At 42.4% G+C, this 13,980-nt stretch overlaps 1 protein-coding gene across 1 annotated transcript; it reads right to left on the bottom strand.

Moving 5' to 3' along the window:
• Positions 1 to 925: 925 nt before the first annotated feature.
• CNOT11 (CCR4-NOT transcription complex subunit 11) lies at positions 926 to 13,550 on the bottom strand. Its single transcript, XM_005486436.4, has 7 exons — positions 13,046 to 13,550; positions 11,678 to 11,842; positions 7,148 to 7,300; positions 6,416 to 6,618; positions 4,807 to 5,009; positions 3,516 to 3,612; positions 926 to 1,280 (listed from the first exon to the last, which is right to left on the bottom strand). Exons 1-7 carry the CDS (start codon positions 13,449 to 13,451, stop codon positions 1,083 to 1,085), a joined length of 1,425 nt encoding a protein of 474 aa, XP_005486493.1. The 5' UTR covers positions 13,452 to 13,550; the 3' UTR covers positions 926 to 1,082.
• Positions 13,551 to 13,980: the final 430 nt, after the last annotated feature.

The following is a 13,980-nucleotide window of genomic DNA, read 5'->3' as shown; positions in this document are numbered from 1 at the left end:
GACTGAAAATCCTATCAATCCAAGCACTTTCACATCCTAAATTCCTTGGAAAGAAAAAGCCAAAAGACTGTATTTACTTTGCATTATTGATCTTGTAGTTCCTAAAATTTTGAGAAGCAGATGCAGATTTAAAACAACTTTCATTTAGCAAGCAGTATTAAAATAGAACTTGTTCTTTCCAATTTACTTTCCTTTTCAATCTCAGGGCTTAAATATAACAGCATCTACTCTGCTATCAGCTTAAAATGATAGTTTAGCAGACTTGCTCCCCAGTTTCCCCAATAGCTGGGATCTAACATGAAAGCCGTTCTGCCTCTGTGCTCTAGAAGGAAGAGGCTGTTTAACTTTGGAATATACACAGCAACTGACAGTGCAAATTCAGAAGTGAGAAGAGACTGGAATTCTTTTGATTTTTATGGAAGAAATATGACCCTCTTTCCTAAGTGAAAGATTTTTACAAGCATGTAAGGTATGGTATTTCAACTGCTGCTGGCATGATTCTGAAAATACTCAGTGGTCTCGATAGGAGAGAATATTTCTGTGAGTCTACAGCACCCAACTTCATTTCCGCCTTGTGAAGATAAGCCTGTAGTTGTTTCTAGATATCAAGACAGACTTTCCCTTACTCACTAGAATATATTGTTAGGAGCTCTATGCAGCTCCTAGAAGGTCTTACACGGTGAACAAAAGGTAAAACAAGGAACTAACTTACCTTGATACAAGCTGACTTGAGTTATATACAAGTAATTTTGGACCCAAAGACAGCGAGTGCCAGATTAATACTTAAATTTGCTGTGAAGGCTAAGTATCCTTTATATTATCTCTGGAACTAGAGCCTGAATTTCAGGATATGTATATAACATACAAATTTTAGCCATAGTGAAAAACAGTGTAAGGCCTAACACATTTCACAAAATCAAACATGTATCAGAAAAAGCCTTATTTATTGTTCAAATGCATAAAATGCTATTTATAATGTAATTAACATAATACATAATTAATCCAGGGATTTAAGTTTAAAATGTACAATTAATTGGTATAGAACACTAGCAAGAGGGGTTTTTTTGCCACTGACAGTCACTTTATTTTGATGTTTTTGTTTCTGATGGATTTTCCCCAGTGTCCAGTGTCTTCAGCAATCTGAAAAGGCCAGCTGCTTCTCGTATCCGACTGAACTCAATGCAGAATGCTTGCACTTCTATAAACAAGTCCTGTACATTAATAATTTTGTTTCTGATTAAAGACTGAAGAAAGACACAAACAAGACGGACCAGGCGGTTCTGAAACATAAGAGAGATGGTTTAATAATCTAAATAAATGTTTGACACCAAGTCAGTTACAGGACTGTTGGTCCTCAGCAGTACTAGTGAGGTGTTTTAGCTTCAGCAGTTATTGTGTTCCCAAGCTTTGTACATGCTGCCCCTTCTCTTCCATTTCCCACACCACTACTATATTTAAATACTGACAGCTTTATAGTTCTTGTACTTTCAGATGCAGGAGCCTTCTCAGGATTAATCCCATGCACAAATGAAGCACCTGATCTACCTATCCACCATACTTAGCTTATTATATAATAACCTCAGAATAAAGGCAAGGAAGGCATAATAGCTGAAGATTATGTCAACATTTGAGTCTTGCTTAGTCTTATTTTCTGCAATAGCACCATAAAGAAAATTGAACAAGTTTCACATCTTAAAATTTCTTATGACCACATTATCAAGGAACTCCAGATAGGAAGTGACATCAACCAAACTGATTCCAAACTTCCTTCATGGACTGTGCTCTGTTGCTGAATCAGCAGGTAACCCTCTTGCTCTGTGTTAGAAGGAAAAAAATTCCAGGGACACCTAATCCAAGAACTCACGGCTCATTTCCTGCCTGATCCAGAGAAAAGACAGGATCTTAAAAGTGTTCCTCTTTCTCAAGAGCTACTTAGGTAACACCTTGAAGAGCAGATGGGAATTGCAAGTGAAAGCTTAGGAACTGGCACTTTAAATCTGTCATACATAGATCCAGTCACCAACCATCTGTTTAACACATTCTTCCCCAAGGACAAAACTATGTCTTTATCACTAAAGTGCTCTCATACTTCACATTGTGAAAACAACTTGAACCCAAGCCTTTCTCTAAAAGCAATTATGTACGTGAACAATGTCTATCAGACAGAACTGAGGGACGTGACAGATTAAGTGTCTAAAGCATTTCAGATTATTTGACACTGAAAATCAGGTATCAGCTATTTTTCCAGGAGCTGATCTTACTACTGCAAAATTTGCTACTTGTAATGAGACAATTCAGAGACTAAACAACTTATTTCCTTCATTGTGATCAAAAGACATCACATGCTTTCTCTGCAACACAAATTAGTTACATGAGTAATTTTAATAATCCAGGAGCATGAAACTCAGCAAAAGAACAAATGCAAGATTACTGGCTGACTCCCAGTCTCTGAGGATCATTTCCAACAGTAATTTTGCACCATGCTTTTTAAACAAAACATGTTGTGTCTCAGCTGCTGTGAGGCCCCAGACACATTAAAAAATGTTAGATCTCAAGCTCTGCATGCTGCTTAGTAATCAGTGTATGTTCCTTGACCCTCAGAGCTCTTTTTTTGTTCCCTGTGTGCCTGAAGCACAGCTGGTCTGTGCCCTCAGCAGCCCCTCTGAGCACAGTGTCCCATTCTGGGCATATTCTCAGCTGCAGCCCAAATCTGCTGCTATTTTCCTACTCCACTACCAAATGTAAGAGGCAGAGCTACTCAGCAGGTCACAGATCAAGTTACCCATGTGTGTCTGGCAGAACCACAAAGCAGAGAAGCATCAGCAGCCACCAAAAGACAACACATGGTCAGTCATCATCAGAATGGGATTGAGAACAAGATGGGAGGATTGCTGCTGTCTAAAACCACATTGCAACCCTATCCTGTGCACTGCACACAGCTTTCATTTCTGTAGCTGAAAGATACAACAGAGCTGGAGAAGGTACCAGAGTACACCAAAAATGCTTAATGGGAAAGGAACAGTTGTGTTGCTGCAAGAGACTCAGGACACTGCAGTCCTTCAGTTTCAAGAGGAAAAAGCTCAGGCAGGACTTGGGATGCAAAAAGCCTTGGACAAACTGAACACAGAAATGTTTTTTTTCACCAATGACAATATCCAAGAAAAGTTCTACTGGGCATCTGGTGAAACCAACAGATCAGTTTAGGAGAGAAGGAAGTACCTCTCACAGCATGTGGAAAACCCTGAATGCCACAAGTGTGGAAACCTCCTCAGGTTTCCCCTGACCCTCCCTAATCAGGGATCCTTGGAGTGGCTACAACTTCCTCAGCACCAGCATGCAAGTATGACAGGCTTAGAAAGCAGAAAGTGTTAGGAGAAAAAAAAAAGTGTCTTTGAAATAAAAAAAGCAGTAAAACAGAGTAACTTAATGCTATCATCCTTATTAAAATCATAGCACATATTTCACAGAGCAATATATGCGATACCTTTTCCTAACCAATTTACTGAAGCACTCACCTGCATATATTTGTCTTTAATCTGTTCACAGGTGGAGATACAATTGGAGATATAAAGATGAATAAATTCAGGTGGGAGATCAACTGCAGTAGTAAGCCTGTTCAAATAAAATATATTCAGTGGTTTATGAAGCCATAAATCTAGTGTTTCTGTGGCAAAACAAATCATATCAGTTAGACCTATTATATGAGTTTATTCCCAGTTCTGTAATACAGAACTGATTTTTCACAGCTTCCAGATGTGTTTCTTCTCATTTAAATTTCTAAATTAAGAGTAAAACTTTTTTAAACTCTGACAGTACAGCAGCTAAGTTAGACTGGTTTCTAGTACATCTGACATTTGAGTTGCCACTGTTAACTGAAAGAGCAATACAGCTCTCTCAATGTACCAACATGCACTAAATGGAGAACTGCCACAAGGTTACAACACATTCTGACCAAAGCAACTCAAATCAATCCTACCTCAAATAGTGAAATGAGGACAACAGGGAAAAAGGTGAAGGTTTTAGTTTCAATTTTTATCTTATTTCCCTTAACAATCAGTGTTTCCCCCTGTTTGCACTGACAGTCACTTCGCAGTTTGAGGGCAGTTGTTCCTGTGGTAGCCATGCTGTGGGAGAGCCACATGCCTGACTGGTGGTGTACTCTCCTGGACACAGGTAAAAGCTCTACTCTCACCACTCTTTCTCCATGTTGCAATCATTAGCTCCACTTCAGGGCAGTAACTGCTGTCAGTCCGCACCAGTAGGGAGGCATTTATTTTGGAACTGTTTCTTTAATCAGAAGATATTTAAGGTGCAATTCAACTCTGCTTCAAAGGGATTGCTGATTGAGGCTTTTTTGGTAGCTCACATTCAGTAATTGCCAAGAAATGGAAGAAACTAGTGGGAGAGATGTATTTCTGTAAATTTGTGGGAATTAGCTGTCTGAAAAGTATTCCCATTTAAAGGGCTAGCATTCTGTTAAGAAAATGGGTGGTACCTTCTGCAGAAATTATTCTCAATGAAAACAGAACATGAACCTACAGCAGGGCAGCTGTTTAACAACAGCACCTTTTGTTCACTTAAGCTGCATCAAGAATACAAGTTGCAATTAAGCAGATTAGGCATGTGGCATTAACTGTTTGTGGAGGATTCTCACAATAAGTGCCCTTTGTCCCACTGTAGTCTTTTGTCTCTCACAGAGACATGCCTCAAGAAGGATCAAAATAACATTTCCAGATCTCCTGATAAAACAAAACTGCTCATTTTACACACTCAGCAAAACCTTACCAGATTTGAGATTGTACTCACCGATTTACAACTTCCATTGAATGTAAGGACATGTCCATGTTGACCAAGACAGAAAAATACTCTGTTATTTGACTAGACTGCATTAGTTTCAGCAGCATTTCTATAGCTACTAAAGGATTATTTTCAACCAGGTCTGGCAATTTAGCAGGAGTGAGACCGATATGGTAAACAAGTTTGGGGTCCTTTTCCAGTTCTCCAAGGAGCTGTGAAGAAGGAAAAAAAATCCTTATTTGATTTTTCCTCAACTATTCATGTTATTGCTTGAAAAAACTGTTATAACACATCTAAGATCCAAGAGAATGATAGCCCTTTTTAGATTTAGGCTTCTCTATTGAAAAGCACTTAGAGAGCTACTTTAAAATTTTTACTTTAAAACTTTGAAAGTTTTATGGCACCTGTGTCCATAAAACTAATGCATTTAGGAGTCTTTCATCTGTGGATGGCAAAGAAGGGAGTTAAAAAAATCCATGATGACTTTTTTATGGGAAAAAAAAAAAAAAAAACGAAAGAAAAGTTTCAGACTCTGTCCGGTTTATCTCGGCTGTTTGAGGGGCCTGAAAAGGCCCGGAGTGGCCTTGGGGCAGCCCGCGTATCGAAGGACGAGAAGAGGCTTCAGTTCTTCTTTCGGTTTTTATGTTTATTAATTGTTTATCTAAAAGATGTTCTTTCAGCCACCAGAGATCTGCTCAGCAGTCAGCCATGGGCACACTGTCTGCCCTCCCGGACCGCCACGTATCTTTATACCCCTTGTTACGTCTACAATATTTATCATTTTTCCCCAATACCATCTATTCTTATAACTCGGTGTACTCTCAGTAATAACCAATCCAAAGGTGCCACCGTGGCCAAAGAAGATGGAGGAGAGGAGGAAGAAGAAGGAGGGCAGGACACACCCCAATTCCTCCATCTTACTCCTCTAAACCCCCCTGTACATAAATCCTAAACCCTGTTTCTCACCCTCTAATTAACTAATCCCTTCACCATTCACCCGGTGAAGCCCTCATCCTTGTCGTCTCCTGTGTAGGGTTAAAGCCCTGCCACCAGACACTTCTGGCAACATTCCAGGACTCCCGGGCCCCCCAAGGTGGTCTCGGAGGCTCAGCATCTCAGGACTGAGATCTTGAGATCCGACAAGACTCCTTTAGTTTCCTGTCCAGTAGAAGGAAATCTCGATTTCAAGTTCACTTGGCAGAAAGAGTAGTGCAAATAAAGCTAATTTTATAGTGCCAGCATAATGATTATGAAAAAAGCCCACTGAAATCAGGGGTAATACTATCAAATTGAGAGGAAAAAAAATGTTGTTGATATTTCTGAAGTACTTATTTATCAAAAACTTTTACAGAAGCATGAACAACTTAGTTATACAAAGATTTTTCCATGCAAAAACATGTTAGTGCCACTGCTGTTCACCTGTAACTACATCAAGTCAATGGTATGAACATTATTTTCCTTATTCAGACAAACCCAAGTCAAAATTTTTGGATTTTTACTATTTAAAAGTTTTCTGAATGCCAACACAGAACAATTAAAGTGCTCAAACTTTTATAAAACACAGCAGTTAATAACCTCTTAGAGAATCATTTTAGACAGGAAAGCACATCATCCTTACCTGTGTTTGCTGTGGGGAAGTCAAAGGACTTTTAAAAGCTTTTGCCATTATTCTTTTTATCTCAACTCCAGTGCTGTTCTTAACACACATTGACTTATCCCACTGAATTGTGTGGTCTGGTTCAATTGGATTTAGCCATGCCAATTCATCCTCACATATATGGAGTGGAGGTGGTGGTCGGATAAACTCTGGTCGAAAGTGACCTAAAAGGGCAACAGCAGGAGAGGTTTTCTTAAGCTTTGGGATTCAGTTCTGTATCAGTAAAAAAGAAGACACCCCAAAAGCCCCTATTTCTTTAAGCTATTACAACACTGAGAACAGCATTAAAATCCTATTTGCCTCCCAGAAAAACATTAATTTCTCATTTTTAGTGATACCATTGCATCCACCTATTTTTCTTCTTGACTCAGATCACTGTGTCACTGATCCTGTGGTCTTTTTCCCTTCCACAGTAACAGCTTCCTTGGGAAGTGCTACCAGCCAATGCAGATCTCAGTGCAGGGACTAGTGTCTTGTTCAACAGATGACATGGGGAAGGGCTTGAAGAAAAGTCTGTAAATGTGAACACTAGAATCTGATCTAGTAACAACCTGATGCAATTTTGCACTTCCATTCACCTTAATTTCCATTTCAGGCCTTGAAAATATTTCTGAATTCCATTACATTTTATCTGAATTATAATAACGCAGTATGTAGTGAGTTACAGAAACAAAGATGTGAAAATGCACCTACTTTCTATAGGAGGCTTTAGTCCACTCACTAATGCTTCTGTGATCTGGGAAGCAACAGAGCTGTCAAAACCAGAGTTGGAAGAATCTGGGTCAGGATCGCTGAGAATGCTGGGGAAGCTGGCCTTGCTCTGTGTTGGCAACTCGGACTGACGTTCTGAAAGAGGAATATTAAACCATAAAATTGGAACAGAGATGCCCAGAATACAAAAAGTAGTGAGAAACAAGCAGCTTTAGAAAAGAATTGGCTTTAAAAAAACTCAACAGATAATATCAACATGAAATTTAGTACAGTTGGGCAGTCAGCAGTCTGAGTGCCAGCTGACAGACAAGCACAGGGGGTAATGTAGCAAGGATAAAGAAGAAATAGATGTTAATCTGAAACGTAGTCTTGGCCTTAGAACAGGCACATAACTGATGTAATCTACATCTAAAAGCAGCACATTAGTAGGTTCCCATGCTACTCCTCAAAGGGTTCATGTGCTGTATCTGGTTTGTAATCATTTCTCAGAGAAGGAAAGTGAAAGATCTACACGGATCTATTTACAGACCTGCTGGTCATACTAGATAATGGTCATACTAGACCTGAAGTCAGCTATTCAAATTTACTCTACATATTTCTGTGGCATTGCCTGAGCTCCTGGTACATTTGCTGTCAAGCCAGAACCAGTGCTTTAGTGGTAAACAATGGAGTTTTAATGGTTATGTGATTCTACAGACATCATCATTAAAGCAAACCTGAAAGGAGCTAAAATCATCCCATTAGAGGCCAAATTACAGAGCACAAACAATTTACAGAAAAATAACATTAAGCTGAAGACTTAAAAGGAAAATATGGACCTCACTGCTTGCATGATCAGATTTTTATGTGCCCTTCTCTCATTAATCTATTGCTCTTCTGTATCTGGAGACTTAATGGCTGCTCTTCTGTGTTCTCTGTATTATTTTCAGAGATCCTGTTTTCCATTACTTTGGCAAAGAAAACTCCAAAGAACAAAAAGCAGAAAAATCCCCACTACAGAATATCACTTAACATTCCTCTCCCCACCCTGTTAACAGAGAACACTAAGCAGCAGATTATGCCTTAAGCAATCTGAAGTCCAAAATTGCTGGTACCACACAAGAAATCCCTTGAAAAAGTTCCAGATGAAACTAAACACCACTCAATTTCCCGGCTAATTGAGTGAGTGCTGTTATATTTTGTGTACCCTAACACTTCTAAGCAAAGTGTGCTTGCTCCTTTTTGTGCAATCATGTTGACCCTTTCCAGCTGCCCACACACACAAACTATTTCATATGACTCCAAACAAATCTGCAAGAGATGCCCAAAACTGTAGAGTGACAAGAGCATCATGAGAACAAAGTTGTTATTATTTCTGGCTTTCTGTCCCACTTTATCCAACTACTTCAGATAATGGAAACATGTGCATATATGCTTACTGAAGCACCACAGCAGGGTGTATTTTTCTATTAAAGGCAACAACTACAATACTTTTAATCTTAAAAAAAAAATCCCCATTTTAAAGGCAAAGTCCAATTGAGATGGTTTATAAAACATATTTTCTACTTCAGCAACTACTTCAAACTTCATCCCATGAGTATTTTCATTTAGCCCCTGAACAGAAGGGTTGATTTAACAAAAGAAGTACAGCACTGGGGAAGAAGCATTGGGTGTCCTTTTTCTATCTTTTCATCAATAGCCTAGGACTTAAATCCAACAGTCAGTAAATCATGGATTTGTTAGTAACCTCATAATCTGAAATTGCTAGTGATGTTAGGTAAGATGATTACTGATATCTCACTTCACTGATTTGAGAAGCCTGGCTGAGCCCTCAGTTATATGCATTGAAGCTCAGAAGTTCAACTTCACTGCTTCAAGAATAAGGGCTGAATCCACAGCTTCAGGTAAGCAGAAATAAGAATTATAACATGGTGATTTAACAGAAACTAATACAGCATCTTCAACTAATACATTTACATTTTACAAAACTAAACTGAAAACAAAAAGTTTTTTTTTTAGGGAGCTTATTATTTTATTTTTACAGGTAAAAAGAAAGTTTCTTTGATTCTTAAAGAAAGCTTGACAATGTATTTAAAGGTTTACTTTCATGCCAGGTCAATCACTCCCCCATCAAATAAAGGTTAGCAGACAAACACTGAGGAACACTTTGCCAGGAGACCCATCCCTGCAACTAGGAGAAAATGACTTTTTTGATAGGATAGCACACCAGATGAACTAACACATATTGTAGGGCAGTACCAACATTTGAATTAGCTCTCTGCAGACCAAAGGGAAAAGAGAACAGAACAAGTGTTAACACTCATGCCCAAGATGGTCGATTCCAGCATTCTATTTTTTTTTTTGTTTGTTTGGTTTTTTTGGGGGGTGGTGGTGGAAAAACCTTAAACCAAAAAAGAAAATCAAAACCAGAAAATTCACCTTAGGAACTGCAAATAAACTGTCACAGTGAGCTTAGATTCAGAGGATAAGTGGTTTTATTTTTTTTTACAAAAAAAGGATTGGGAGAGATAAACTGATAGAAAAAATGGAATGCTTTCTAAATTATTTCATTTGAATTTGCAGATATGTGCTAAAGCAAGTAAAAAGCATCTTGCTCTGAACAGCTCTGAACTCATATCAAGGACCATACTTCTGAAGAGCTACCAAGTGTTACAGCTGTGCCATTCTGTACATCCTGGGAAAGGGTGTAAAACAAAACACCTCAAACATTGCATCTTAGTGTCATCATCCTGCACCAGCTTCATCCTGCACATTGAATCATTAGGAGAAATATACTGAAGACTAGTGAAAAAATCATACACTCTCCAAAACACAACAAACAGAAGAAGCATCATCATTTTAAAACAAGTAAAAGATGTATATTCTAAGAAAGTGATTAGAAAGCAGACAGTTATTCTGGGAACCTACAGCAAGAAGTCTGAGAAAGACAGCACAGAGTTTTTTCAAATGCAGCTGCTTTTGTTACATAATTTTTATAACTGCTTGTAAGCAACTGTGCACTCTTACTAGATTATGTAAACAATAATAAAATTTTTATACAAGCACTATTAACGTCTTTGTATTCTACTTTCAGCCATCATTATCTTCTATTTTAAAATAAAGCATGTGGCCTAGAGCACACATTCACCCAACCACAGTTTTAAGGTTGCCCAGAGGAGCTGTGGATCCCCATCCATGGAAATGTCCAAGTCCAGGCTGGATGGGGCTTTGAGCAACCTGGTCTATTGGAAGTGTCCATGCCTACAGTGGGTGAAGAAGAAGTAGATCATTTTTATGGTCTTTTCCAACCCATTCTGTGATTCAATTATTTAATCTTTAATGAGAACAAACTATTCAGAAGGCAAACACAGTACCAAGGGGAAAACGAATAAAAGCACCTTGAGGTTTCTTAAGGCATCACATATGCCTTTCACTACAAACAACAAGTTATCTGAGTAAAATTTTAATTTGCTACAGTGTTCTACAAAATGCAGACAGGATGAACATAAGAAGGACCAGAAAAGTTTGTCTCACCCACAAGGGCATGTTAGGGTGTTCAATTTGCATTTTCAAATTATCCCAGTCTGGGAATAGCAGCTAAGGAGGACCCCAGAAGACCCCACAGTATAGCACAGCTTTACCAGTCAATGTCAGAGACCACAGAAAAAAAAAGACAACACCAAGATACAAGTGCAGGACACAGAAAATCTAAATGGTGCCCAATCTCAGAGCAATAAATCACATTGTACAGATACAGAACTGGGATGGTCAGTTTTCAAGCAAGCAGGTCCACTGCAACATACCAAGGGAAAAAGGATCTTTTTGTTTTTAAACTGGTTCCTTGTTCCCAACAATATTATATATTTCATCTTCGCTCCAGATGTGACATGAACAGTCATGTCCCTCCTCCTGTTCTCCTGTCAAAGGATAAGCATCACACTGCTTTTCTTTTCAATCTAGTAAAACTGGATCTCTTTCCAACTGCTGAGCTAACTCCAAGGCCTAACTTTGCAATAAACTAAAGATATAATAGTAATACTCAATTTTCCAGGTACAGCTGAAATACTGGCATGGAACAGTAGTATTACAGTTATGCTGGTTCTCTCATAAAAGAAATACTGCAAAGGGTGAAAAGGGATGAAAACACAAAAAAAAAATCACCCACAAATAACTAAAGCAAAGCAAACAAATGAAAAAATCCACCAAAAACATCCCTCTCGAAAAACCCATCCCTAAAAAAACCACAAACTGTCACAGCTTTAGATTAAAATCTTCCTATACTTGCAAAATATTCTTGTATTTAAGGCAATTACATAGATGCTTCAAAAACTACTTGTTAAGAAGGATAAAAGAGTTAGGATGTAATCTCTGCCTGAAGTTTCTCTAAGTGCTTGAACACAGGTTTGAAGACCTTAAAGCATAGCTTAAACTTTTCCATACTGAGGACAGACAGGTGTTTCCCAGGTAGCCCACAGCCACGTTCCAATGAGAGCTTCCATCCCTAAGGACACCACAGGCACAAGCCTGCCTCACCTGCTAATGCCAGCTGCAGCCCACTGATGTCCACTGACTGGGCCATGTTCCCCACATCCATGGCAGCAATCTGCCGAGGAGTCTTCTTGAACAGCTCTCTAGGAGGGGCCAACATCAGTTGTGAAAGGAAGAATTTTTCTGGAGGAGTTATGGGAGGTAAGAAGCCTGTGGAGACACAATGAGAAACAATCCATGGATTTTAATGTGGGAGCATTAACAGTTTCCATGCTCTTCCTGTATAATAAGCAAAACTAAGAGAAACTGATCTGTTATTTACAGCAAGGTAGGTGCAGCTGAAGTGTCTGTGCTGTGTGACACATACAGAACTGTTTTAATGCAAAATACAGCCTATGTGATCAATGTTGTACAGCTGATGCTAAGTCACTCATACTAGTTCATTCACACAATTTCCCATCCAGACAAAAAGTGAGCTATTTAGTGTGACCTGAATTTACAGAATTAGAGAATGACCTGGGTTGGAAAGGACCTGAAAGACCATCTAGCTCCCACCCCCTGCCACAGGCAGGGACACCTGTCCCTAGGCCAGGTTGCTTCAAGCTCCATCCAGCCTAGCCTTGAACACTTGCAGGGATGGGGCATCCACAGCTTCTCTGGAGCCTGTTCCAGTGCTCCAGCCCTCTAACCAACTCGGTGGTCCTCTCTGTAGTCTCTCCAACAGGTTATTTTTTTTAGAGACTGATTTACTTGACACTGCTAGTGTCATATTTACTGAAGAGGAAAAAAGCGTTTCACTGTCATGTATTTCTCTCCAACAGTTTTGTTTCACAGCTTTAAGGCTGTCAGAAGCCTCCAATCACCTCCAGCTTTTTGTGACGGCTTTCTCCCCAAAAATTCCGTGTTATCACAGAATCCATTAGGCTTGAAAAGACCTCCGAGATCATCGAGTCTGACCTATGACTGAACACCAGCATGTCAACTACACCAGGGCACTGAGCACCACGTCCAATCTTTACTTAAACACTTCCAGGGATAATGAGTGACTGCCAACCCCCTGGGCAGCCCACTCCAATGTCTAATCACAATTTTTGTGAAGAACTCCCTAATCCAACCTAAAGCTCCCGTGGCTCAGTTTTGCACTGTTCTCTTGTCCGGTCGCTTGGGAGAAGAGACCGGCCCCCACCTGGCTACAGTCTCCTCCCTTCAGGCGGCTGTAGAGAGCGAAAGGCAGCCGAGCCTGCCCTTCTCCAGGCTAAAGATCCCCAGCCCCCTGGGGCAGCTTCAGAGCCCAGCAAGCGGCCCGGCTGACCCAAGCCCAGAGGCGCCGGCCGTGCGGGTTCCCCACCGCTCAGTCCAGGAGGGCTCCGGTGCCGCCCCGCCGGGCCCGCTCCCCGCCGCCCCGGGACACACCTGAGAGCGGGGTGCGCTCCGCCTCGTCGCCGCCGCGCTCGGGCGCGGGGTTGAGGAGGTGGGCGAAGACGGCGGCGAAGGGGTTGGCGGCGAGGGGCTCGGTGCGGTACATCTCCCACAGGAGGTAGAGCGCGGTGAGGCGCTGCGCGGGGCTGGGCAGCAGGTCGGGCTGCTGCAGCAGCAGGACGAGCACGGAGCCCAGCCGGAAGTGCTCGGCCTTCCCGAAGTAGTGGTGGAAGGCGCTGGAGAGCCCCTCGAAGGTGCTGCCGCCCGCCTCCTCCGACACGATGCTCAGCAGGCTCGACAGCTCCTTAGGCGACAGGCTCATCCTGCCGCCCGCCGCCGCCTCGCCCGCCTCCGCCGCCCCCTGCGTGCCGGGCGCCGGGCTGCCCCCGCCCCCGGGCATCCGACCGCGACCGCCGCCACTCCGGCCCCGGCGCTCCCCGCCGGCCGCGCTTTACGGCGCTGCCGCGAAAGGCGCCGGGGGCGTTCCGGCCCGGGCTGCGGGGCGGCGCGCGCGCGGCCGGGCGGGCCGCGATTGGTCGGGAAGGCCCGGCGGGGGCGGGGCATCGATCCGGGCAGCGGCCGCGCGCGCTCCCGCGGGGGCCGGCAGGGGGCGCCCGGCGGCGCGCGGCGCCGTGCCCGTGCCGGGCGGGGACAGCGCCATGGCGGCGGCGGCGGGGGCGCGCCGGGAACCTGCCGATCCCCGGCCGGGGCTGCTCCCGGCCTGTGCCGCTCGGGCCCGCGCTGCCGCCCGCGCCCCGCCCGGCTGCGGGCCGGGGGTTTTCTCTGGGCCGAGGAACACCTCGTGGCCGCGCCGTTTAACGGCGGAGCAGTTACGCCATGGACTGGGCCCATTGAAGGGTCTGCAGCACAAGTTCTCTGAGGGGCTGCTGGGGCTGTTGGATCTGGAGAAAAGGAGGCTCAGCGAGGAT

Source organism: Zonotrichia albicollis, chromosome 2 (assembly GCF_047830755.1).
Source record: "Zonotrichia albicollis isolate bZonAlb1 chromosome 2, bZonAlb1.hap1, whole genome shotgun sequence".
NCBI classification, from domain to species: Eukaryota; Metazoa; Chordata; class Aves; order Passeriformes; family Passerellidae; genus Zonotrichia; species Zonotrichia albicollis.
Note: the sequence above shows the minus strand (reverse complement) of the source record. Positions and strands in the feature narration are given on the sequence as shown.

Excerpts from the sequence above, each read along its gene's own strand:
- CNOT11 (XM_005486436.4), bottom strand. The coding sequence starts at position 13,451 with ATGCCCGGGGGCGGGGGCAGCCCGGCGCCCGGCACGCAGGGGGCGGCG. Across the intron at positions 7,301-11,677 it reads GCTGCAGCTGGCATTAGCAG|AACGTCAGTCCGAGTTGCCA; the intron begins GTGAGGCAGGCT and ends TTCCTCTTTCAG. Across the intron at positions 6,619-7,147 it reads ACTAAAGCCTCCTATAGAAA|GTCACTTTCGACCAGAGTTT; the intron begins GTAGGTGCATTT and ends TTGCCCTTTTAG.